Below are 26,166 nucleotides of genomic sequence, written 5' to 3' on the forward strand. Positions count from 1 at the left end.
TGCATTTTAGTAGCTGCTCTAGAGATTATAATATACAAACCTAACTTGTCACAGTCTACTTACTTAAGAGTCGACATTTCACAAGTTCAAGTAAAACAAAGAAGTCTTACAACTATATATAGACCCCTGTTACTGTTGTGAAATTACAACATACAAATTTTTAAACTTTTAAGTATTCGTTTTTCTTGCAAATGCTATTGTAGTATAATATACATAGGGCTTGTCACAGTGTCACATGCCTGTAGCCACAGCTACTTGGGAGGCTGAGGAGGGAGGATAGCTTAAGCCCAGAAGTTGGAGTCCAGCCAGGGCAACATTTTATTATGAGACCCTGTCTCAAAATAATGATAATAATAATACACATAAAATATTAAAATCATAAGTATAAATTATGACTTTTTACAAAAGGAAGACATTGTTGTAACGAAAGCCCAAATTTTTATATATATATATAAAATCAGAACCTCAGAAGCCCCTTTGTGTCCCATCCCATTGACTTTAGCAAGGTCACTGTACATAAGCTATGTACTCTTATTTCCACACCCCAACCAAGGGTAATTATTATTCTTACTTTTAAGATGATAAATTAATTTTACCTAGTATTAAAGTTCATATGAATGGAAAATACACCATGTACTATTTTGTATTTGTTGCATACAATTATATTTTGTAAATTTCCAGTGCTGTATATTAGTGATCCATTATTTGGCTATACTGGCTATACTACCGTTAAACTATCCATTAAGAGATGAGTATTTTGTTGTTTCCAGTTTATTATGAAAAATTTTGCTATGAACATACTTATACTTGTCTCTTTTAACTGTTTTCCAATATGCTTGTATCAATTTACATTTCAACAGTACCATATAAGAGTTCTGAATGCTCCCCAATCTTGCCAACATGTTGTATAATCAGTTTATTTCAGCCATGTTGGCAAGTATGTAATAGTATTGCTTTGTGGTATTAATTGGCATTTCCCTCATGAATAATAATGTTGAACAGGTTTTACATAGGTGTATTGGCCTTCTGGATATTATCTTTTATAAATTGCCTATTTGAGACTTTTGTCCATTTGTCTATTAGGTTTTCTTCCTTTTAAAACACTGATTTTTAGTTCTTCATATTATACAAGTCCTTTTTTAGTCTTGCTCTTTTTCTTCTTTTAACGGTGACTTTTTTGGTTTAAAGTTTTATTGGAATAAAATCTACATACTATTAAAATATACACACTGTAGTTCACAAATCAATGAGTTTTAGTAAATTTACACAGTTATGCCACTATCACTACAGTCCAGTTTTAGAACTCCTCTATCACCCCCAAAAACCTCCCTCCTGCCCATCTGCAGTCAATAACCACTTGAATAGTTGCCCCAGGCAACTACCAATCTGCTTCCTGCTGCTATAAACTATCTTTTAAAAAAATACATTATTTTTTAGATGGCTTTTCCTCTGATTATAAAAGTAATATGTAGCTATTCTAGAAAACTTAATACATACATATATGTTCAGAGAATATCAGCTTGGGTTTAATTTGACTAATGACTAAATTCTAAGAGCTATAATTAAAAGCAGGTTAATTTCTTCAAACCAATCAGCCTTTTCAAAGGGAATTCATACTTTTACAAGTATGAATTCAATTCAAATATGAAAACAAGCTTAATGTATCCTACATCTTCCTTATACCTACAGTTAGAAAGACTCCTAGGGAAGAGAAAAATTTAGTTTTCACCGCTTGAAGCAAAGAGTATGTTGACTGTTGACATAACGGCTGATATATTTCCTAGCAACTTCTGTATCCCTAGGCAGCTGAGTATGGAGAGGAGTAGCAGCTTTACCAGTAAGTTTTAGTAGCTATAACAAGCAACAGCATGTGTATGACCGATTATATTAGGAGAAAGCCACAAAACTTCTTTTAAAAAACTACTAAGTAGAGACATAGTGCTATGAAGTGACCAGACTTTGACATACAGGTCCATGCATAAACATTGCACAGTTCTTTATGATCAAGCTGTATCATCCCAGTCATAACTTAAGGCTTTACCTACTTTGAAAGTTTGGTGGTCAAAGGGATTGACTCATTAAAATCTAACATTAGCCTGCAGAAGACAAACTCTCAAGAGGGAATGTTTTAGAGTATAGTGAAGGTGGTAATTTACTACAAAAGGCTGAAATAATACAGAAAATATACATTATAGTCTACCATGTTGTTACTTATTTCTATTTATCAGTCTGAATTTTCTTTTTCCTCTTTTTTATTGAGTATATTTTATGGTTCCATTTTAGTTCTGCTATTACCTTACTAACCGTTAACTCTTTTTTAAAGGATTATTCTAGGATTTGCACCTTTATCACAGTCTACCTTCAAATAATACTATACCATGTTCTGTATAGTGTAAAAGCTTAACAACAGTGTATTTCCACTTAGCCCCACTTTAGGTGTTTTGTGATACTTTTATATATATTTTATTTCTACCCCACAATATACTATTATTTTTGTTTTCTATAGCCAATTATTTTAAAAAGAGAAAAGGTTTTTTCTTTTTTTTTCTTGAGACAGAGTCTCGCTCTTTTGTCCAGGCTGGAGTGCAGTGGTGCAATCTCAGCTCACTGCAACCTCCACCTCCTGGGTTCAAGCGATTCTCCTGCCTCAGCCTCCCAAGTAGCTGGGATTACAGGCGCCCATCACCATGCCTGGCTAATTTTTGTATTTTTAGTAGAGATGGGGATTCACCATGTTGGCCAGGCTGGTCTCAAACTCCTGACCTTGGGTGATCCGCCTGCCTCGGCCTCCCAAAGTGCTGGGATTACAAGTGTGAGCCACCATGCCTGTCCAAGAAAACATATTTTTAAAATATTAGCCTACATTTCTATCAATCTGGCACTATTCATGTTTTGTGTAAATTCAAATTTCCATGTGGTTTTCCCATCATTTTTCTTCCATGTTTAAAATTTCTGATATTATAGATCTGCTGGTAATAAATTCTCTCAGCTTTTTTGGTCTGAAAATGTCTCTACTTAACCTTAGTTTTTAAAAGATACATTCACCACGCATAGAATTCTAGGGTGACTTTTTTCACTTTTTGGTCTTTTGAAGATATCACTCTTGTCTTATGGCTTTGATAGTTTCTGATGATCTTCACTTAGTTACACAAAATGTCTCTTTTCTCCCTCTGGCTAAGTTTAAGATGCTCTCTTTTTAACCGGTTTTAGCAATTTGATATAATGTATCTTGGTGTGTTTTTGTTTGCTCTGATTGAGGTTTACTGAGATTCTTTGAGCTCTGTAGTTTTTTGGGTTTTTTTTTCCATCAAATCAGAAAATATTTTGGTCATTATTTCTTCAAATATGTTTTTTTGTGCCCTCCTCTCTTTCCTCTCCTGAGATTCCAGTTACATCTATGTTAGACTGCATCATATTGCTCCATAAGTTATTGCTATTTTCGTTTTTTTACATCTTTGTTGCTTTCTCTGGGCTTTAATAAACTATGACTTCAAATGTACTACTTCTGAACTGTCTAACAGATATTAATCCAATTTAGCTTATTTTTTATTGTCAAATATTACATATTTAATCTCTAAAAGTTCCATTTGAGTCTTTTTCATATCTTCATTTTTTTCATTTTCATAATACAAATGGCCCTTATTGGTTGCAACAGGCAGTGAAAGAAAGAGAGGACAGAACAACTCCATCTCCTGAGGAAGTGTCCAGAGACTCTGTCATCACCTTCCGAAATAAAAAATCTATTTTGTTCTTATCATATTCATGTTTTTTATCTTTGGGCATATTTAAAAGATACATTATAGCTAATTTGATATTCTTACCTACTATTTACATCATCTCCATCATTTTAAAGTCTGTCTCTGATTATTGATTTTTTTTTCCCCCTTGTTATGGGTTATTTTTTTCCTGACTCTTTGCCTGCCTTGTAATTTCTCATTGGATGTTAGACACTGTGTTTTACATTGTTGGATTTTGTTGTATTCCTTTAAAGAGTGACAAACATTTTTCTTAACATGCTGTTAAGTTACTTAGGATCAGTCTGATTCTTTTAAGACTTAATTTTTAGTTTTGTGAGAGCAGGGCCAGAGCAGCCTTTACATTCGGACTATTTTGGTCCCATTGCTAAAACAATGTCTTTCTGAGGATTCTACCTAATGCCTCATGTAATAAAAGGTCGTTTCACTCTGGCTGATGAGAACAGAACTACTCCTCTAATCCTGTGTAAGTACCAGAAATTGTTAGGTCTACAGGATTTAGGTGATTAGAATAATCATTCTTTCCCCAATCTCATGGAATTTTAACTCACATATGCACAGATCAGTAGTCAGCCACAGAGACTCAAGGAGACCCCTCAGCAGATCTCTAGCTCTTTCTCTTCATACAATTTCCTTCTCCTCTTTACTCTGCCTCACAAATTGTAGTTGCCTCTACCTTTCTATCTCCATCTCTTCAATTAGCAAGACCACTGGCATTTGTTTGGGTTTCCTCTTCCTGAGCCATAGCAAATTATCTTTAGGTGTTAATCTGGGGCTTTCCTCATTTATTTCCCCTATTCTCAGAGATTGGAGTCCCGTAATGCTTACTGTCTAATATCTGAAAATATTTGACTCATATCTTTTGTCCAGTTTCGGGTTGTTTATAGCAGAAGGGCAATTCCTATATCAATTAATCCTTTGTGAGTTCTATGATATCATTTTCATGAAAATAAGCATTCAAGGAAGGGCACAAAGACGGCTGGGTGCCATCCATTTTGACCACCTGCAATTTAGTCATCTGTTACTTGGTTTCCTCACCTTTATAATAAGTATAATAGTAATTATCCTAGAATAATTGGAGAAAAACTTAGACAACACCTATTAGACAATGCGTATGTGTAAATTTTTGGCAAAGGGCCTGGAAAACATACCGTACATTGGTCATTATCTATGGATGGCAGATGACTTTCACTTGTTTTTGCTCATCTATATTTTCTAAATAATCAAAAATTAACTCATTACTTTTGTAATAACTTAATGGCCGATTAGAAATATTAAAGAGGACTCTTTTTCTAAAAATTAAATATAATTCATGAATACAAATTGAGAATATGTAAATTTAGAACGATTTTAAAAGACACAATAGGATTGTGATTATAACTAAGTTTTTATTGTACTAGCTATATGGTATTCTTCAGATTAAAGAATGATTTCAGTATACATGGCATCTGTAAAACATCCAAGGTAACAAAACAAAGGACACTTAACAGCTTAATAATTCTACCTTTCATAATCACGAGATTAATGTTCCCTTTTCAGACACTGAGCTCACCAAATTACCTTTTGACCAGTATTTGGCTCCCCATGTGGATTTGCTAATCAGGAAGAAATATGCTAATAAACTAAAAAATTGTATTAAGTCTGCTTATGACTCATATTTATGTTGTATATTAATAAACTTATATCACTCAACATGATTTTTTTTCTATAACCCATTAATCTTTGCATTTCTAATCTACAAAGTGAACATCCAGACTCTGGATTGTGAGGACAGCAGCAAGGTAAAGACAGACTTCCCCAAGCACTATCTTCTCATTCTTCCCAACCAAATGCCATTAACCCATATGATTATTAAGAAGGATTTTTAAAATTCATGGCAGTGATTTCATTATACTCAATTCCCTTTCCTTTAAGCTTATTTGCACATAATGAGTTATTTGGCTTCTTGGTCTTCCATTTCTTTTTTTTTTTTTTTTTTTTTTTTTAAAGAGAAAGCATGTGACCAAATAGCCTTCACAGATTCAGATTTTTCTTTAAGGCTATGGTGAGAATTATCTAAAATAAAATGACATTTCTAGCCCACAATTTGAAGAACTGTGCTTATAAATCAAACAAGATCATATACAATGATACATTAGTAGATAATTTATGTTCAAACATCCTAGCTGCAAAAGAAGCATTTTAAAGTGTTAACATACACAGATACACCTATCATGAATAAGGAAATTTTTATACAACAGTGAACACTGCTTCTGTGATATAAACATGAAATAGAGTAAAATTATGCAAAGCATTGTTATCTACCAGATATTTTGCTTACTTTCATAATATCTACCAAATGAAAAGATCTTAGGAGATAGATGATTTGAGAAGAATGGAAGAGGCAATTTAAAAAGGAATTTGAAAAAATTATTCTGGAAGAAATTTGGTTAACTATTATCATATTTATTCCTAAAAGCCCAAAAAAAGAACTGGATTTCTATTTATACAAAGATAAAATAAATACACAGAAAAAAAACCTTCAGCCTCATTTAGTTAACTATCAATGGTAGCAGCATGAGGTTTAAGCAGGGAAAAAAACATACATCATTATGCTAACAGTGACATTATCTAAGAGCAGGATTTAAAGGCAGATTTGTTTATAACATCAATTTTCTGCTTTCTCCTCACACTGAAAATAACAAATATTGAGATATCCATTATCCAGACATATGTGGATGAAAAACAAAGGCATCTGACTTTTTTTTTTTTCATCTTTGGTTCTTCTTTCCAAAATGATCAGTAATATATGGCTTTTTAGTCACATAAATTAAAATCCCATTCGAGTACCCTGCAGATCACTTTAACCTTTCAATGACAATCTGAAAGATACAGATTCTTATTTGTTTTAAGCAAAACAAGAAATAACCTGAAACTGGGCACTGATGCTGGGAGGTTTTTTCTTCTTGTGTAAATGAAGAAGAGACTTGGTAATGCGATCTTGTAGTGTCAGTCTTGTCAGGTGCTTTAAAGAATTTACTTCTAGCAAGTGCTGAAAGAAGAGAAAAAATAAATTGCTCACATAAATTAATCTAACAATAAGCCAAAATTCTCAGCCAGTTTTCATCATTTCCTATCTATATGATCATTTCCCATCTTAAATGACTGTAATGAATATGAAAGACTGATATCCAACATTCATTCTATTCTCCTGTCTTCCTCTAGAAGCTAGAAAGCTAAAAAGAAAAGTACACTTCACAAACTCTCTTGCATCTAGAGTTCTGGATATGGTTTAAGTTTACTAATAAAAGGCCCACATGTGAAACTGGGAAGGTATAACTGAGGCAGAGGCTCTGGCTACTAGTTCTGCTTCTGCTAGCAAAAATGCACACTTTATGTACCTTTTTTCTGTGGTTCCAGCATCCAGGCACTAGTTTTGTAAATGCTCAGAGTGCAGAACATTTGTGTTGTCATCACAACTATACTAAATGCAGCTTAGCCCTGGAGCAAATAGTTGTAGCAGTTTCTTCCAGATGGCTACATTACACCACAGGCAGTATATATCGCAAGTAGCAGCTGCACTGACAGCTTCCTGATTTCCTAGCTTTCTAATTACATCGAGGGACATTTCTGCAAATGTTATTTTAACATGTGACTTCTAATGATTTTGTAAGTGCCTACTTAATTCCCTTTCTACTTAAAAATATCTACCGTAATTTCTGTTATCTCAATCCTGACTCACAGAGACAACAATTAAATACCAGGGCGACAGTTGGTATGCCAGGGACATATACAAAAACAAAGTAGGCTGGGCACAGTGGCACATGCCTGTAATCCCAGCACTTTGGGAGACTGAGGCAGGCAAATTATGAGGTCAGGAGTTCGACACCAGCCTGGCTAACACAGTGAAACCCCATCTCTACTAAAAATACAAAAATTAGGCGGGCATGGTGGCACGCGTGCCTGTAGTCCCAGCTACTCGGGAGGCTGAGGCAGGAGAACTGCTTGAACCTGGGAGGCAGAGACTGCAGCGAGCCAAGATCGAGCCACTGCACACCAGCCTGGGCAACAGTGAGAGACTCTGTCAAAAACAAAAAACAAAAAACAAAAAAACCAAAGCATAGTCCCTATTAACCCTCATCATGATATACTACACCATAAATTAGGAAAATAGGAGTTAGACATGAAGCAACTAAAGTATACAAAGACAGTACAAAAGTATTTGGGAGCTTTTTGAGCCAATCATAATTTTTTAAACCACACAATATTTATGGTAGTGAGTTTGTAAATGAAAAGAATATATCTATACAGATGTAAACTATGTTATTTAAAAAGTAATAAAAAATCTTAATGTATGAGAAACAAAAGATTGTGTTAAAAACATGACAAATTTTCAAGTCTAAAGGTATTTATTTTGACAATATAAACATTAATAAAACCATGCAAACTGAAGAAGTACAACACACATGTAAACAACCTGAATTAAGGAAATGTTATTTCCTACAAATGAAAAGGCTTATCATCTGTATGTAAAAAAAAAAACTTTTAAAAATTCTTAAAAAGACAGATACCACAATAAAAGAAAGGGCAAAGATTATCTGACAAGGCAATTCTCAAAGTAAAAATGGCAAGTAACAAAACCACAATCCATTCGATCTCACTTGTATTGAAGGAAAATGCCATTTCTTTTATAAGAGGTTTTCTGCATCAGATTGGCCAATACAATAAAGACTGACAAGAGCCAGTATTCATGAGGTGGTGGGGAAATAGACATATACTATATACTCACTGTTCTTAGGAATGTAAATTATTATAACTTTCCTGACAAGAAATTTCACATCTAGATATTTATTCTAAGGAGTTATCAAACAAGATCTATGTTGTTTATAACAATATACTTCAAAAAATAGTGAAAAATTATAGATATGCAATTATATAGAATTATTTATATAAAGTATGCTTCATTTACACAACTGAATACTCCACAGCTCATAAAGTTACTGTAAACCTATATTTCCAGACATGGGAAAATATTTGCAAGCACTATTGATAAAAAAAAAAGCCATGTAAAACAACATACATGTAAAAAGGGCATTTGTGCTAATTAGAAAGTTTTTGTTTTACTTTTATTGGCACTTTTGAATTATCACAGCTTCACGGTATGTATATTCATGAAAAGTAATTTTTCATACTGGTCAAGAATCAATTAGAATAATTTATAGGTTACCCACATGTGAAAACAAATTAGCATTGAAGCCTAAAATAATTCCCCCACTTCCACTTTTAAGACACTATTGAGAAAAAGACCTTGGAAATAAAGTTCAAGTTTAAATTGTTTTTCACTATGAAAAAAAACACCAGAGGGACTATGTAAAATAAAATAACTATTAAAAAATCTTTGCTGTCATGTATATTGCAAAAGTTTGAAAAACCAAACATGACATTCATTTCCGCCTCAGAGTCATTCCAATTTTTTTCATTTGCTTGGAATACTCTATAGCCAGGCCCTCACAAGACTTGGTTTTACTTGGCACTGAATTTGTAGTTTAAATGTAACTTTCTCAGAAAGCTCTTTCTTAAATACTTAAAAAATAGCCCAGTTCTATGTCAATTACATGTCACTTAATTTTCAACACTGCACATAATATCACCTAAATTATTTTTTCATTTATTTGTTAATTTGTATACTGTCTTCTTTTTCTCTAAAAAATAACCTCCTGGAGTGCCACGCACTGTGGCTCAGGGCTATAATCCCAGAACAGCTGAGGTAGGCAGATCACCTGAGCTCAGGAGTTGGAGACCAGCCTGGGCAACATGGCAAGGCTTCATCCCTACTAAAAGTACAAAAATTAGCTAGGCGTGGTGGCGAGTGCCTGCGGTCCTAGCTATTCGGGAGGTGGAGATAAGGGAGGATTGCTCGAGCTCAGGGGGCAGAGGCTGCAGTGAACTGGGATCGCGCCACTGCACTCCAGCCTGGGTGACAGAGCGAGACCCTGACTCAAAAAACAAAAAATAAATAAGAGATAACCTCCCAAAGGATTCTGACTGTACTGTGCATCCCTATACCCTCAATTTCTAAAATACTGTCTGGTTTAGAGTAGGATTCAATAAATATTAGTTTGAATGAATTAAATACCTAGCAACTGGCCAGGCGTGAGGAGACCGAGGAGAGTGGATCACCAGAGGTCAGGAGTTCAAGACCAGCCTGGCCAACATGGCGAAACCCCATCTCTACTAAAAATACAAAAATTAGCCAGGCATGGTGACAGGTGCCTATAATCCCAGCTACTCGGGAGGCTGAGGCAGGAGAATCGCTTGAACCTGGGAGGCAGAGGTTGAAGGGAGCTGAGATCGCACTACTGCACTCCAGCCAGGGCGACAGAATAAGACTCCATCTCAAAAAAAAAAAAAAAAAAAAAAGCTAGCAACTAATGAACTTTGAGCAATGCTTTCCCTAGCAAGTGGAGACCAGACTTCTTCCCATATACCTAACAATAACCTGGTCAATCAACAAATGTTCAGAGTCATTACTAAAGGTCAGACTCTGTTGTAAGTGCTAGGGATACACTGCATTCAAGTCCAGGCTATTAGGACATTAAAAAATAATTCAATCGTGCATAAGATTTATGAAAAAAAGATAAAATAGGACCATAAATCTAGAGGTAAAGGGATACAGAGTTATTTCCTTTCTTAGGGCTTCAGTTCCTTGTCTACTTCATTCCTTTCTTAATTCCATCATTATGGTTGAGTTTATTAAGCTTAGTTAACCAGTTTATTATTTTTTTCAACAATTATCTACCACTTGCTGTGCAAGGTGCTGTAGGCAAAAAGATTAATAAGATATTGCTTGAATATAGTCTAACTGTTTGAGTCTCCCAAAATTCATATATTCAAACCTAATCCTGGTGTGATAGTATTAAGAGGTGAATGGGAGGGGCCCTTGGGAAGTAGCTGGGTAGTGGTATTAGTACCTTGATAAAAGAGGCCCAAAAAAGCTGCCATGTTAAAACACATAGAAGGTATTATTCCATGAGGAATGGACCATCACTAGACATCAACTCTGAAAACTTGATTTTGAAATTCCCTGCCTCTTGCACTGTAATATATTTCTTTTGTTTATAAATTACCCAATCTAAAACATTTTATCATAGCAGCCCAAACAAACTAAGGCATTTCTCATGTTATTAAAAAGGACTAAAATGGGTAATAAAATTAACTTCAAGGCTGGGCACAGTGGCTCACACCTGTAATCCCAGCACTTTGGAAGGCCGAGGCAAGCAGATCACTTGAGGCCAGGAGTTGGAGACCAGTGAGGTCAATATGGCAAAACCCTGTCTCTAGTGGGAAAAAAAAAAAAAAAAAGATAGCCGGGCATGGTGATGCGTGCCCGTAATCCCAGCTACTTGGGTGGCTGGGGCACAAAAACTGCTTGAACCCAAGAGGCAGAGGTTGCGGTCAGCCAAGATCGTGCCACTGCACTCCAGCCTAGGTGACAGAGTGAGACCTTGTCTCAAAAAAATAGTAACTTCAAGATTTGAGCCCAAGTGACTATAAAAATGTACTAGGGGAGCAACACAGTAAAATTAGTTTGAGCATGAATTTTGAGACAAGGAAGACATCAAAGTACAAATGTATAACTGGACAATGCAGCTGTCACTAAAACAATGTAACTAAAAAAAATAGGTCATGTTAGAAAAGTAGATCTAATACAGGTGACAGTTTCAAGTTATGAGGGAATAAATTCTAACAAGAAAAATGGGAAAGTATTACCAAAACAGAGCTATCATCTTGTGGAAGGATGAACTTGAGCTCATGAAAGCTGCCTCTGCATTTCAAGTGGATGCTTGTCTGAAGCAAACTAGGCTAACTTGTTATCCAAAAGGGAAGAGCTGTGTGTCATCTCAGAGACACAGTTGTACAAACTAAGTGCTGACTGTGGCTCCTGTCAAGAGGTTTGATGGAAAGGCTTCCTGTAATAACAAGGATCTCAGATCATTTTGACTTATCCTGCAAAACCCAACCTAGATGTCATCCCTTCCACCCACTCCTTCTCCCGCACTCCATCCCTACCTAACTCATCCCTACTTCTTAAATAGAGAACTTAGTCTGAGACGAAATTAGTTAGTTGAGGATATTTGGTCTCCTACTATATACTCAAACAATTCCTCAGGATAGGGATATATCTTATCTAGCATAGACTGTGTAAACAGAAGATATTTTTAATAAAAAGTTAAAATGAATTAAAAGTAGTAAGAAGTTTAAAAGATATATATTCAATAAGTAAAAAGGTCAAAAAGTTAGTATAAGTCTAAATTCCTTTCCCTCAATGATCTTTTTTCCAATAGCTTTACTGAAACAAAATAAGCTGCACATATTTAATGTATACACTGTAAGTTATGACATATTTATATAGCTATGAAGCCATCACCACAATCAAGATAATGAACATATCCATAGCCCCTAATGCTTTCTTTGTTCCTTCTCCCACTTTGCAAGTCCTCTTTTTTCCCTAAACACTGCATGCTGCTTCCTGGCAATCTTTTTCTTTTTTTTTTTTATTTTTCGAGCGTGGAGTCTCACTTTGTCGCCCAAGCTGGAGTGCAGTGGCACGATCTTGGCTCACTGCAACCTCCGTCTCCCAGGTTCAAGCAATTCTCCTGCCTCAGCCTCCTGAGTAGTTGAGACTACAGGCACGTGCCACCATGCTCAGCTAATTTTTTGTATTTTTAGTAGAGACAGGGTTTCACCATGTTGCCCAGGCTGGTCTCGAACTCCTGAGCTCAGGCAATCTGCCCACCTTGGCCTCCCAAAGTGCTGGGATTACAAGCGTGAGCCACCGCACCCGGCCTCTGGCAATCTTTAATCTACTTTAGGTCACTGTATATTTTTGGTTTTTCATCTTTTTTAAAATGACGAATAATAATTGTATATATTTATGGGGCACAATGTGATATTATGACACATGTATACACTGAGTAGTGATTAAATCAGGCTAAATAAAATATCTCACATACTTATTTCTTTGTGGTGAGATCACTTGAAATTTACTTGTATAGCAACTTTGAAATATATAATACATTATTATGAACCATATTCAACTTGCTACACAAAAGATCACTAGAACCTGTCTAACTGAAACATTATCCTTTGACCAGTGTTGTCCCTTTCCTATCCCACCCTTACACCCCAAACCTTTGGGAATCATAACTCTATTATATACTGCTATGAGTTTGGCTTTTTGTTGTTGTTATGGTTAAAAGAAACCTTTTATTTAAAAACAATATGACATTTTAATTTTAATTAGCATTCATTAAGTAGCCAGTTTTTAATTCCTGGGGAGCAAATATGTACAAATATCAAGCACTATATAATTGATAATTACTAATGTACTTAACATTAGATAATTAAGTTAGTGTCTTCCTCCTTTCCAATTTGTATGCCTTTTATTTCTTTCTCTTGCTTACTTGCTCTGGCTAGGACTTCCAGTACTATGTTGAATAGATAAAGTGGTGAAAGCGGGCATCCTTGTCTTATTCTAGATCACAGAAGAAAAGCTTTCCATTTTTCTTTGTTTAGTATGCTGTCTGTGAGACTGTCATGTGGTCTTTATTATGCTGAGGTACATTCGTTCTGTCTAGATCATGAGAGTTTTTATCATGAATGAGTGTTGAATTTTGTCAGATGTTTTATCTGTGTCTATTGAAATAACTGTATAATTTTTTCCCTTAATTCTGTTAATGTATCACATTTACCGATTTGCGTATGTTAAACCATTCTTGCATCCCTGGGATGAATCCCACTTAGTCATGATGTTATCTTTTTAATGTGCTATTGAATTTAGTTTCCTAGTAGTTTGTTGAGGATTTATGCATCCATGTTCAATCAGAGACACTGTCCTATAATTTTCTTTTTTGTTGTGTTCTTGTCTGGTTTTCTTATCAAGGCCTTGAAAATAAGTTTGGAAGAATTCTCTCCTCTCCATTTTTCTGAAATAGTTTTAAAAGGACTGAGACTAATTCTTCTTCAAATGTATGGTAGAATTGAGCAGTGAAGCTGTCATGTACTGGACTTTTCTTCGATGGGAGACTTTTTATTACTGATTTGAACTCATAGTTGTTACTGGTTTCTTCAGATTTTCTATTCATTATTCAATTTTGGTAGGTTGTATGTGACTAGGAATTTACCCATTTCTTCTAGGTTTTCCAAATAGTTGGCTTATAGTTGTTAGTAATAGACTCTTATGATCCCTTATATTTCTGTAACATCAGTCATAACGTCACCTTTTCACATCTCTGAATTTATTTGAATCTTCTCCTTTTAAAATTTTGTCTAGCTAGAAATTTGTCAATTTTTATCTTTTCAAAACACTAACTCTTAATTTCAGTAACGTTTTGTATTTTTTAAGCCTCTATTTCACTTATTTCTGCTATGATCTTTATCATTTCTCTTCTTCTATTAAGGTTTATTTTGTTCTCATTTTTCCTAGTTCCTTGAGGAATAATGTTATTGGTGGTTTACTGGAGATCTTTCTCACTTACTAACGTAGACAATTATTGCTATAAACTTCCCCATTAGAACTGCTTTTGTTGTAGACCACAGGTTTTAGTACATTGCATTTGCATTCTCATTTCTTTAAATTTTTTTAAATTTCCCTTTTAGTATCTCCTTTGACTCATTTGTAGTTCAGAAGCATGTTGTTTAAAAACTATTTGCATATAGTTTCTAAAGAACCTATTATTGATTTCTAGTTTAATCCCTTGTCACAAAAGATACTCCCCAACTTGAAATTTTTTTATTATTATTATTATTATTTTTGAGATGGAGTCTCACTCTGTCACCCAGGTTGGAGCCCAGTGGCATGATCTCGGCTCACTGCAAGCTCCGCCTCCCAGGTTCACACCATTCTCCTGCCTCAGCCTCCTGAGTAGCTGGGAATACAGGCGCCCGCCACCACGCCTGGCTAATTTTTTTGTATTTTTAGCAGAGACGGGGTTTCACCGTGTTAGCCAGGAGGGTCTCAATCTCCTGATCTCATGATCTGCCCGCCTTGGCCTCCCAAAGTGCTGGGATTACAGATGTGAGCCACCACCCCCGGCTCCCAATTTGAAATTTTTTAACTTATTGAGACTTGTTTTGTGGCCCAACACATGACATATCTTGAAGAAAGGTCCATGTTCTAATGAAAAAAATGTGGGCCAGGCGTGGTGGCTCACACCTGTAATCCCAGCACTTTGGGAGGTCAAGGTGGGTGGATCACCTAAGGTCAGGAATTCGTGACCAGCCTGACCAACATGGTGAAACCCCATCTCTACTAAATACAAAAAAGTAGCCAGGTGTGGTGACTCATGCCTGTAATCCCAGCTATTTGGGAGGCTGAGGCAGGAGTATCGCTTGAACTCGGGAGGTGGAGATTGCAGCAAGCTGAGATCGTGTCATTGCACTCCAGTCTGGGTGACAAGAGTGAAACTTAGTCTCAAAAAAAAAAAAAAAAGAAAAAAAAAATGTGTATTCTACAACTGCTGGGCAGAATGTTTTGTAAATGTCTGTTAGGTTCATGTATCTAGAGTGCAGTTTAACTCTATCGTTCTTTGCTGATTTTCTGTCTGGTTGTTCTATCCATTGCTGAAAGTGGAGTGTTGATGTCCCCTATAATTACAGTATTGCTATCTCTCTCTCCCTTTAGGGCTAATAATATTTCCTTCACATATTTGTGGGTGCTTGGGTGTTGGCTGCATATATATTTACAATTGTTACATCCTCTTGCTGAATTGACCCCTTTGTCATTATATAATGGCCTGTTTGTCTCATTTACAGTATTTGACTTGAAGTCTATTTTATCTGACAATTAACTATAGCTACTTGAGCTCTCTTTTGGTTTCTTTTGTGTATAATATCATTTCCCATTCCTTCACTTACATTCTATGAGTCTTTACAGGCAAAAGTGATTTTCTTGAATGCATCATATATTGGGTCTTGTTTACTTATTCATTCCACTAATCTGTATCTTTCAACTGGAGAATTTAATGCATTTACATTCAAGGTCATTGTTGATAGGTGAGGAGTTACTCCTGCCATTATTCTAGTTGTATATATATATATATATATATATATATAACCTTTCTTCCTCTCTTACTATTTATCTGTCTGTTTTGGTGGTTTTCTGGAGAGTTAAGCTTTAATTCTTTTCTCTTTCTTATTTATGTATCTGCTGTCGTTTTGTTCTTTCATGTTACTATGGGGCTTACATTTTAAAATCTTGTATTTATAATGGACTATTTTAAACAGATAACAACTTTGCATACAAATACGCTAGACTTATCCCCATCCCCCCACAATTTATAACTTGCTGCCTTAATTTACATCTTTTTAAAATCATGTGTTACTTAACATTTAATTGTAGCTATAGACATCACTTACCATTTTGAGTTATAACCATCACACTAGAGATTTAAAAGACTATATGCCACCATTACATTAATAATATATTCTGAGTTTGAAAGTGAAATTACCTCTAACGGTTCTAAATTGGATTCTGAATTTACTTCTACCAGTGAGTTTTATTCTTTTGCATATTTTTATCATGGTAGTTATCTTACCATATTTCTTGTGTCCCTGTATTGACCTGTGCCATTTGGTGAAACAGCTGCCTCTTCCAATTTTATGGGGTAACTTTCATAAGAAGACATTTTCTGTAGATGGATCCTAAGGTGGTAAATGGGTAGGGTGCTTTTAGCTTTGGTTCTAGGTAGGTGCAGCAGTGTAGTCTCTGTGTAATTTCTTTACCTGTAGTCAACATCCGACGTTACTGCCTCAGTGACTTAGGCTATGGGTGTTTACAAAGTTGGTGTGCTTTACCAGTACTATGTTGATGCCACCAAGCAAACCAGTCCTCTGATCCTGGGGGGCATGCGCAAGGGATGAGTGACAGTTCCAAGCCATGCACAGTGGTATATGCCTATAATCCCAGCAACTTGGGAGGCTGAGGGTGGAGGATCAGTTGAACTGAGGAGTTCAAGTCCAGCCAGGGCAACATAATGAGACTCTGCATGTTTTTGTTTGTTTGTTTTAAAGTGCAGTGGGCCAGACATAGTGGTTCACACCTGTAACCCCAGCACTTTGGGAGGCCGAGGCAGAAAGACTGCTTGAGGTCAGAAGTTCAAGACAAGCTTAGGCAATACAGTGAGATCCTGTCTACCAAAAATAGAAAAATTAGCCGGGCATGGTGGTATGTGCCTGTATTTCCAGCTACTTGGGAGGCTAAGACAGGAGACCTGATTGAACTTGGGAGGCAGAGGCTGCAGTAAGCCACGATCATACCACTGTACTCCAGCCTGGGTGACAGTGTGGCTGTGGGTAAAGCCGCCACGCAAGCTATCTTGATGCCAAGGGTGTATGTCCAAAGCATGGTTGTTCAAGCAAATGAAAAGGCAGTGTCACCAGGAGCAGAGCTACCAGACAGCCTGGCCCTCAGACCCTGCAGGGTACACATGCAAAGCATAGTGGTTCTGTAGGTTTCAGAGGTGGCATCATTGGATACACACCAGTCCATTGGCTCTGGAAGGCACACACAAAATGCACCAGTTCAGCCAGTTGTAGGGACAACATCATCAGGGGTGGGGATGCTGGGTGGGCTTGTCCTCAGGACCTGGGGTAAGAGTACAAATCCACTCATCATGGGGGTGGCATTGGCAAGGGTGGGGCCACCAAGTGGGCCCATCCTCAGGCCCTCGGGGAGGGCACAAATCCAATGATCACAGGAGTTGCACTGTCAGGGGTGGGGCTGCCAGGTAGGCTGATCCTCAGGCCCTAAGACATTTCTTTGGCAAAATGTCTAAGTCTTTTGGCTATTTTTAAATTAAATTATTTGCTTTTTTGCTATTAATTTGTTTGGACTGCTTATATATTCTAGACATTAACCCACTGCCAGATGCATAGTCTGCAAATATTTTCTCCCATTTACAGTTTGTCTCATCATTCTGTTGATTAGTTCCTTTGCTGTGCAGAAGCTTTTGAGTTTGATGCAATCCCATTTGTCTATTACTGCTTTTGTTATCTGTGTTTTGGGGGTCATAGTCAAGAAATCAATGGCCACACCAATGTCATAAGAGTTTTCCCCCTATGTTTTATTCTATAATTGTCCCTCAATATCCGTGGGGATTGGTTGCAGAACCACGCTGAGATAACAAAATATGTACATACTCAAATCCCATGGCCGGCCCTGCAGAACCCACAGGTACAAAAAGTTGGCCCGCCATAAGGGTGGATTTTGCATCTCACAAATACCATATTTTTGATCCACATTTGGTCGCAGATGTAGATCCCGCTGATATGGATGACTGCATTTATTTTTTAAAACCCATGTATAAGTGGACCTGCACAGCTCAAACCTGTGTTCAAGTTTAACAGTTTCAGGTCTTATATTTAAGTCTTTAACCTACTTGGGTTGGATTTTTTATGTGGGGTGAGATATGGTCCCAATTTCATTCTTCTACATGTGGATATCCAGTTTTCCCAACATCATTTATTGAAGAGACTGTACTTTACTCATTGTGTGTACTTGGCACCTTTGTTTAAAGTCAACTGACCATAAATGTACGGGTTTACTTCTGAGCTTTTAATACTTTTCCATTGGTTAATGTATATTTTCTTCTGCCAGCTCCATGCTGTTTTGATTACAAGACCTTTCTAATATATTTTTAAATCAGACAGTGTGAGCCTCTAGCTTTGTTCTTTTTGTTCAAGATTGCTTTGGTTATTTGGGGTCTTTTGTGTATTCATATGAATTTCAGGCTTTTTTTTATTTCTGTGAAAAATGAAAATGGAATGTTATAGGGATTGCAGTGAATCAGTGAATCACTTTGGGGAACATGGAGATTTTAACAATATTAATTTTTCCAACCCAGTAACACAGGATATCATTTTTCATTTGTGTTGTCTTCAATTTCTTTCATCAATGTTTTATGATTTTTTTGTATACAGATTTTTAACCTCTTTGGTTGAATTTACTATAAAATAGTTTATATTTTTTGATGCTATTGTAAATGGGATGGTTTCCTTAATTTCTTTTTCAGAGAGTTCATTTTTAGTTTATAAAATGCTACTGATTTTTAGGCTGGGTGCAGTGGCTCATGACTGTAATTCTAGTACTTTAAGAGGCCAAAGCAGGAAAATCATTTGAGGCTAAGACTTTAAGACCAGCCTGGGCAACACAGAGAAAGAAGATTCCATCTCTACAAAAAAAAAAAAAAAAAAAAAAAAAAAAAAAATTTAATAGCCAGATGTGGTAGCATGCACCTGCAGTCCTAGCTACTGAGGAGGCTGAGGTGGAAGGATTGCTTGAACCCATGAGTTCAAGGTACAGTGAGCTACGATCATGCCACTGCACTTCAGCCTGAGTGGCAGAGTGATACCCTGTCTCTATTAAAAAAAAAAAAAAAAAAAAGCAAGAAACACTGCTGATTTTTGAATGTTGACTTTGTATCCTGAAACATTACTGAAGTACATTACGGAATTTATATATCAGTTCTAACAGCTTTTTAGTGGGGTCTTGAGGATTTTCTATGTAACGTTATGTTGTTGACAACCACAATATTACTTCTTCCTTTTGAATCTGGATGCCTTTTATTTCTTTTTATTACCTAATTTCTGTGGCTAACAGTTCCAGTAATACACTGAATTGAAGTGTAACAGAAGTGGTGACAGTGGGCATCCTTTTCTTGTTCCTGATCCTAAGAGAAAAGCTTTCAACTTTTCACCAATGAGTATAATGTCAGCTGTGGCCTTGTCACATACTGCCTAATTATATTGAGGAACAGTCCTTCTATATCTAATTTGTTGAGCTTTTACCATGAAAGGTTGAATTTTGTCAAATTCTTTTTCTGCATGTGTTGAGATGACAGCATGGTTTTTGCTATTCACTGTGTTAATATGGTAAATCACATTTATTGATTTGCATATATTGACCCATTCTTGTATCTCAAGAATAAACCCCAACTGATCATGGTAAATGATCCTTTGAATGTTGTATTGAATATGGTGTAATAGCATTTTGATGAGGATATCTGCACTATTTACAATAGCAAAGACTACTGTGAATAGTGCTGCAATGAATGTTCAGGTGCATGTGTTTTTGGTAGAACAATTTATTTTCCTTTGAGCATGCACCCAGTCATGGGACTGCTGGGTTGAATGGGAGTTCAACTTTTAGTTCTTTGCAAAATCTCCAAACTTCTCCATAGTAGCTGAACTAATTTTCTTGTAGTATTTTTGTATGGCTTTGCTATCAGGGTAATGCTGGCCTTATAAAATGAGTTTGAGGTATTCTCTCCAGTTCAATTTTTTGAAAGAGTTTGAATAGGACTGGTATTCATTTTTCTTTAAATGTTTGGTAGTGTTGCATCGTGAAACTATCTGGTCCTGGGCTAATCTTTTATGAAAGAATTTCTATTGCTGGCCAGGCATGGTGGCTCAATACCTGTAATGTCCTGAGGAATGTCCTATGTGCGCTTCAGATGAATGTGTATTCTGCTGTTGTTGACTGAAATGTTCTGTATATGTCTATTAAATGCATTTCGTCCACTGTTTTCTTCAAATCCATTGTTTCCTTATTGATTTTTGGTGTGGACGGTCTGTTCATTGTTGAAAGTGGGGTACTGAAATCCCCTAGGATTACTGTATTGTAGTTTATCTCTCTCTTTAGATGTCTCAATATTTGCTTTATACTTTTAGATGCTACAATGCTGGGTGCATATATATTTAAAATTGTTACATCCTTTTGATGACCATACCCCTTTTTATTATTATATATTGACCTTCTTTATCTCATCTACATTTTTGACTTTATTTTGTCTGTTATAAGGATAACTACTGTTGCTCTCTTTAGGCTTTTATTTGCATGGGATACTTTTTTCCATCCCTTAATGTTCATTCTCTGTACATCGTTAAAGCTAAAGTGAGTCTCTTGCAGGTAGCATATAGATGGGTCTCTCTTTTTTTAATGCATTCAGGCACTCTGTGGCTTTTAATTGGAGAATTTAATCCATTTACATTCAAACCAGTTATTGATAGGTAAAGATTTACTAGTGCCACTTTGTTCGTTATTTTACCATTTTGTAGAGCCTTTCTTCCAATACTTCTGTCTTCTCTTTGTGGTTTGATGGTTTTCTACAGCGGTATGACTTCCATCCTTTTATCTTTTCTGTATCCACTAAAGGTGGTCACCTTGAGGCTTACATAAAAGCCAGTCATATACTTACAACTGGCTATTTTATGCTTATAAAAACTAAACTTTCATTGCATGCATAAACCCTACACTTTTACTCACGCTTCATGTTTTATCTTTTTGATGTTACATTTTATATCTTTTTATAATTTGTGTCCCTTCACAAACTATTGTAGCTGCCATTGTTTCAACAGTTTTGTATTTCAACCTTTATACTAGAGATATCATTGATTTACACACTGGCATTACATAATTAAAATGTTTGAATTAGACAGTGTACTTACTTTTATCAGTGAATTTTCTGCTTTCATGTTCTCATGGCACTAATTATCATTGTCCTTTAGCTTGAAGAACTTTCTTTAGAGAACTCTCAAGAAAGAAGATCAAGAAAGTAGAGTTCTACTTTCTTGTAAGTCAGGTCTAGCAGTGCTGAATTCCCTTAGCCATTGTTTGTCTGAGAAAGTTGTTATCTCCTTTTCATTTTTGAAAGACAAAATTGCTGGGCATAGTACTATGGTTGGCAGGTCTTTTTTCTCAGAGGATTTTGAATCCCACTAAGTCTGGCATGCAAGGTTTCTCATGAAAAATCTGATGATAGTCTTGTGGCGGACCCTTGTATTTAACATGTTGCTTTTTCATTGTTGCTTTTTAAAAAATACTCTGTCTTTAACTTTTGACAAATTGATTACAACATGTCTTAATAAGGATCTCTTTGGATGGACAGTATTTGGTGTCCTTTGAATTTTCTAGATCTGGAGTTCTATTTCCCCAGGCTTGAGTAGTTTTCTGCCTTTACATCTTTGAAAGTGTTTTCTCTCACTTTTTCTTTCTTCTCCTTCAGGTATTTTTTTGAATTTATCTTGTTTCTCTATTTGGAACATACTTCCCCATTTCTTCATTTGCCTTTACCCTCTGTGTTGTTTTCTGCACATTAGATAACCTAATAGCTTCTCCCAATCCTATTTAGTGTAGAAGAACCTAACCAGTCTGGCCAGAAATTCTAGGGTACCTCTCAAACCTTTGTGTTTGTCCAAACTGCTGCCTTTGTTTTTTGTTGCCTCCAGGAAATTAGGATGTGCCAAGTTCCGTTACTACCTCAAAACATTTGAGAGAGGTCATTCCCCCTAGACACAGCTAAAAAGGTTGAAGTGTTAAGTGTGTTCCAGTTCCTTCTATCCTCGGGGTGAAGCTGAGAGTAGGATTCTCTCTGCACTATGCTGAAGAGAGGAATTTTAGCAAACGCCTATATTTTAGATCAGACTGCATTATCTCATCTTGGGGGAAGAAAGCGGGCCCACTGAATGCTCATTTATTTGTTTTCAGTGGTCTACAGACTCAGAAATTCAGTGTCCCATCAATTCCCAGTGGTCTACAGACTCAGAAATTCAGTGTCCCATCAATTCCCAGAACTATATGGTTAAGGAGGCCATCCCTTGCGAGGGAGCAGTGGCAGTTGTGATCAATCCATGAATGAACTCCTTCCAGGGATAATCTACAGAGATAATCTGCTCTAGCTTTATTGCTGGAGCAAGCCAGATGAAAAAACTCAGGAAACGCTGGAACTCACAGTCAGCATCCCAGGGTTCTGCTGTTTGTTTGCCCACTGGCTACCAGATGCAGCCTAGAGAGGAGCCCAATCCTCAAACAACAGCTAGAGAAGTATACGGACAAACCCCTTCCAGAAATTAACTGGGGAGTGTGCTTTTTAACTGCTTATCTGCATTGATCCAGGGGGCTGTAGTCCCTGGAAATGTCTGTGTGTTTAAAACCACCTCTTTGTTCTCTGTCACTGCAATTCATATTTTCTAAGATTTATATACAGTATTTACTATTGCATGTAATTATTTTGAGATTCATTCATGTTGTTACACGCATCAATAGTTTATTAATTTTTATTGGTGAGTTAAGTATTCAATTATATGGGTATACCACAGTGTGTTTATCCATATTTCTGTTGATGAAAGTTTGAGTTGCTTCGAGTTTTTTGCTATTACAAATAAAGCTGCTATAAACATTAATAAACAAAGCAAAATGAAACAACAACCCCTGCAAATAAATAAATAAATAAACAAACAAACAAACAAACAGAGCTATATTAACAGAGGGGCAAGTACTGCTCACCAAATCCTGCCCACTATTTATACATGGTTTATATGGGTTAAAATAATAATATTTTATGGCATGTGAAAAATTACATAAAATTCAATTTTCAGTGTCCATTAATAAAGTTTTATTGGAATGCAAATTATAGCTGCATTTCTGCTACAACAGCAGAGCCAACTAGTTATATCAGAAACCATAAGCGTGAAAAGACAATGTCCCTTTATAGAAAAATCTGGCAAACATTTATTATAGATAATTGGATTAGGTGAGCACTAATCAGAAATTATTTTAAAATCAGGTACCATTCAGAATTTGACCTTAACTTGGCTCAAGGAGAAATGAAAAGACCTTACATAAAGAGGCAATAACTAAACAACATTTATATTCAGGAGCTATTAAAACACTAGAAAATGGTATATATCACAAATAAATATTTACCTGAACCATTAGGCTTAGCCATTTCATAGCAGTGTTATTTCTAAAATGGATTCAACTAAGTGCACGATCACTATCTTGGATACAAATAAGGTTATTTCTTGTTTTTGATGTATGAAGATTGTATGAGTAATAAAAAATAATTGTGTAGCAGAATACCAATACAAAAAAAGTTTTCATAGTACTCACCTTTGGAAGGGCAGGCTTGGATTTGAAATTTTTGTTTCTCCTATAGAGATAAATCATTCATTAAAAAAAGCTACTGTATAAAAACAAAAACAAAAGCTACTGTAGAGAAGAAAGATTTCAATGTCTTTCCTAAAACAACAGATTATACACCCATTACCAAGACTGTAGGTCCTTTATATGAAAACACTATCTGATTCAGCCAAGCAGGCACCTTGGGAAGGAAGAATAAACAAGGAAAAGATACCTGCCTTGTTATATAAGTATAAATAGATTTACACCTGATGATTAGTAACACTGTGTTGTACATTCTACGCTACAGGTTCATTTTCTTCAGTTGCTAGTAGCTTCTTGTACCTACAGAAGACTTATTTCTATCATACCAAGACTAAATGAGATGTCTAAGTTTCATAAATTTTTAAAAAACGTACTTATCACCAAAATGTAATCTTCCATTTTTGGTAATTAAAAATTCTATTCCACTCATTTTTTTCCTTATTCAAACCTCAATACCATACTTAAATCAAGTCTTTTAAATTTATTTTTAGCCTTTTTTATGGCCACAGAAAAGAAGGAATAAAGTCCAACGCTTAGGAATATGGGCTGCGAAGTTAGAAAGACCTGGACAACAATCTATGGTCTACCATCTATTAAGGTATGATTTTAACCTCTTTAACTTTTCATTATGTAATAATGTAAAACAGGGAGGACAATACTACCTATAGCTTAAAAGTTGTTGCGAGGATTAAATGAGTTAATGTGTATCTCTGGGCTAGAGCAAGACCTACATAAATAGAACCTACTAATATTATTAAGCAGTGATTCAGACAAGGATTATGGAATCCAATTCAGTCACACCTCTAGCTAGTGGTCAAATGATATGCTTGGGAAATGTCTAAAACATGTTAATGCTAATAACTAATAACTTTTTTTTCCTTTTTTTTTTTTTCCTCAGAGACAGGATGTTAATCGGTTGCCCAGGCTGAAGTGCAATGGCAAGATCATGACTCACTGCAGCCTCAACTTCCTTGGCTCAACTGATCCTCCTACCTCAGTCTCCTGAGTAGCTGGAACTACATGCATGCAGTACCACACCTGGCTAATTTTTTTCTTTTCTTTTTTTTTTTTTTTTGGAGAGATTGGGTCTCTATGAAGCATGGTAGAGCATGGTTATAGCTATGTCTTCAAACCAACTCCATAATCGGTTAATGAGAAATGGAAAGCTTGGATAAGTGTTACATATCACTCAACCATTCACCATTTATAGATTTTCTTGCCTAATTTGTTAAGATTGCTAGAATTAAAGGATAATTGTAGTAAAAATTGGGACTCCTAAAAGGAGGTAACAGTTTTTTCTTTCTCTGAAGGTAGGGCCTGTCTAAACAATAAGACCTTTATTATCATCTCCATAACAAATATACTCAGTCATGATTCTCCTGGTAATATGGGGGAGAAAAATCAACAAAAACACAAGCTTTATAACACATGAGACTCATGGCTGTAAACGCTACCTAAATAACTTTGAGTCTTGTTTCAGTCAAAATTCTTCCCATGAAAATAACACTTCACCATCTTCCTTCTTCATTTTTTTCTGCCAGAAATTTTAAACCAGACCAAAAAAAAAAAACAAAAAACAAAAAACAATTTACATTACTGATTAGTACTGACGTGAGAATTCCATGGGCTCTCTCCAGGAGTTTGCTGCTAGTTGAATTAGCAAATATTCCATCTTTATCAAGCAAGGAGGTGCTACTTGATAGTCTGCTCTGGCGAATCCCAGTTCTGCCATTCCAGGCAATATCAAATGTATCACTGTAAAAAATATAATTTGCTTTAGTTAATCAAGACGTCTCTAATTAACACTATATTGCTTAAATAAGTAAAATAAAACTTTAAATACTAAAGTTAAAATTTAGAAAAAAATGCCAAACCGACAAAAAAATGATTTCATCCAAATGACTGCCAATCAGTTGGGACTAACCGTTGTCTCATTCAGAACAAATTCCTATGAATTCCGTCATATTCACATACAAATGTGCATGTAGATGAGCACATCATGTAGCTGATATCTTTAAATATATTATCAGTCAACAACTAGTAACTAATATAATGGATTATAGTATCTTCCCTCTTTGTTAGATTTTAGAATTTTCAAATGCTACTATAGGAATTTGTAATCCTAATACACTATCCCATCCTATGGAATATCTAATTTCCTCCTGAAAGGTCTTATTCACACACACACACACACTCACTACTCACACACCCCATTAAACTTACTAAGTCCTATGAGACTCTAGACACGGCAGATATAGCAATGAACAAAACATAACATTATCAGTGATTGTAACATAATAATTAATGGAGGACTCACCAGGTAAAGTAGTAGTATCCAACAACAAATGAATGGATAAAGAAAATGTGGTATATACATACAATGGAATGCTATTCCGTCATTAAAAAAAGAATAAAGTCCTATCATTTGGA

The 26,166-nt window shown here is 35.8% G+C and overlaps 1 protein-coding gene across 13 annotated transcripts in view; it reads right to left on the minus strand.

Annotated features, from left to right (window-relative positions):
• MYO9A (myosin IXA) overlaps nucleotides 1-26,166 on the minus strand; it is a 308,394-nt gene that overhangs the window by 98,834 nt on the left and 183,394 nt on the right. For all 13 annotated transcript variants that reach the window (XM_063652720.1, XM_063652726.1, XM_063652723.1 and 10 more), the window contains 3 exons: nucleotides 25,348-25,491; nucleotides 23,683-23,722; nucleotides 6,664-6,786 (listed from right to left, as the gene is read on the minus strand). In XM_063652720.1, the coding sequence (XP_063508790.1) occupies nucleotides 6,664-6,786; nucleotides 23,683-23,722; nucleotides 25,348-25,491 (307 nt within the window). The remainder of the gene's footprint in view (nucleotides 1-6,663; nucleotides 6,787-23,682; nucleotides 23,723-25,347; nucleotides 25,492-26,166) is intronic.

Source organism: Pongo pygmaeus, chromosome 16, assembly GCF_028885625.2.
Source record: "Pongo pygmaeus isolate AG05252 chromosome 16, NHGRI_mPonPyg2-v2.0_pri, whole genome shotgun sequence".
Lineage (NCBI taxonomy): Eukaryota > Metazoa > Chordata > Mammalia > Primates > Hominidae > Pongo > Pongo pygmaeus.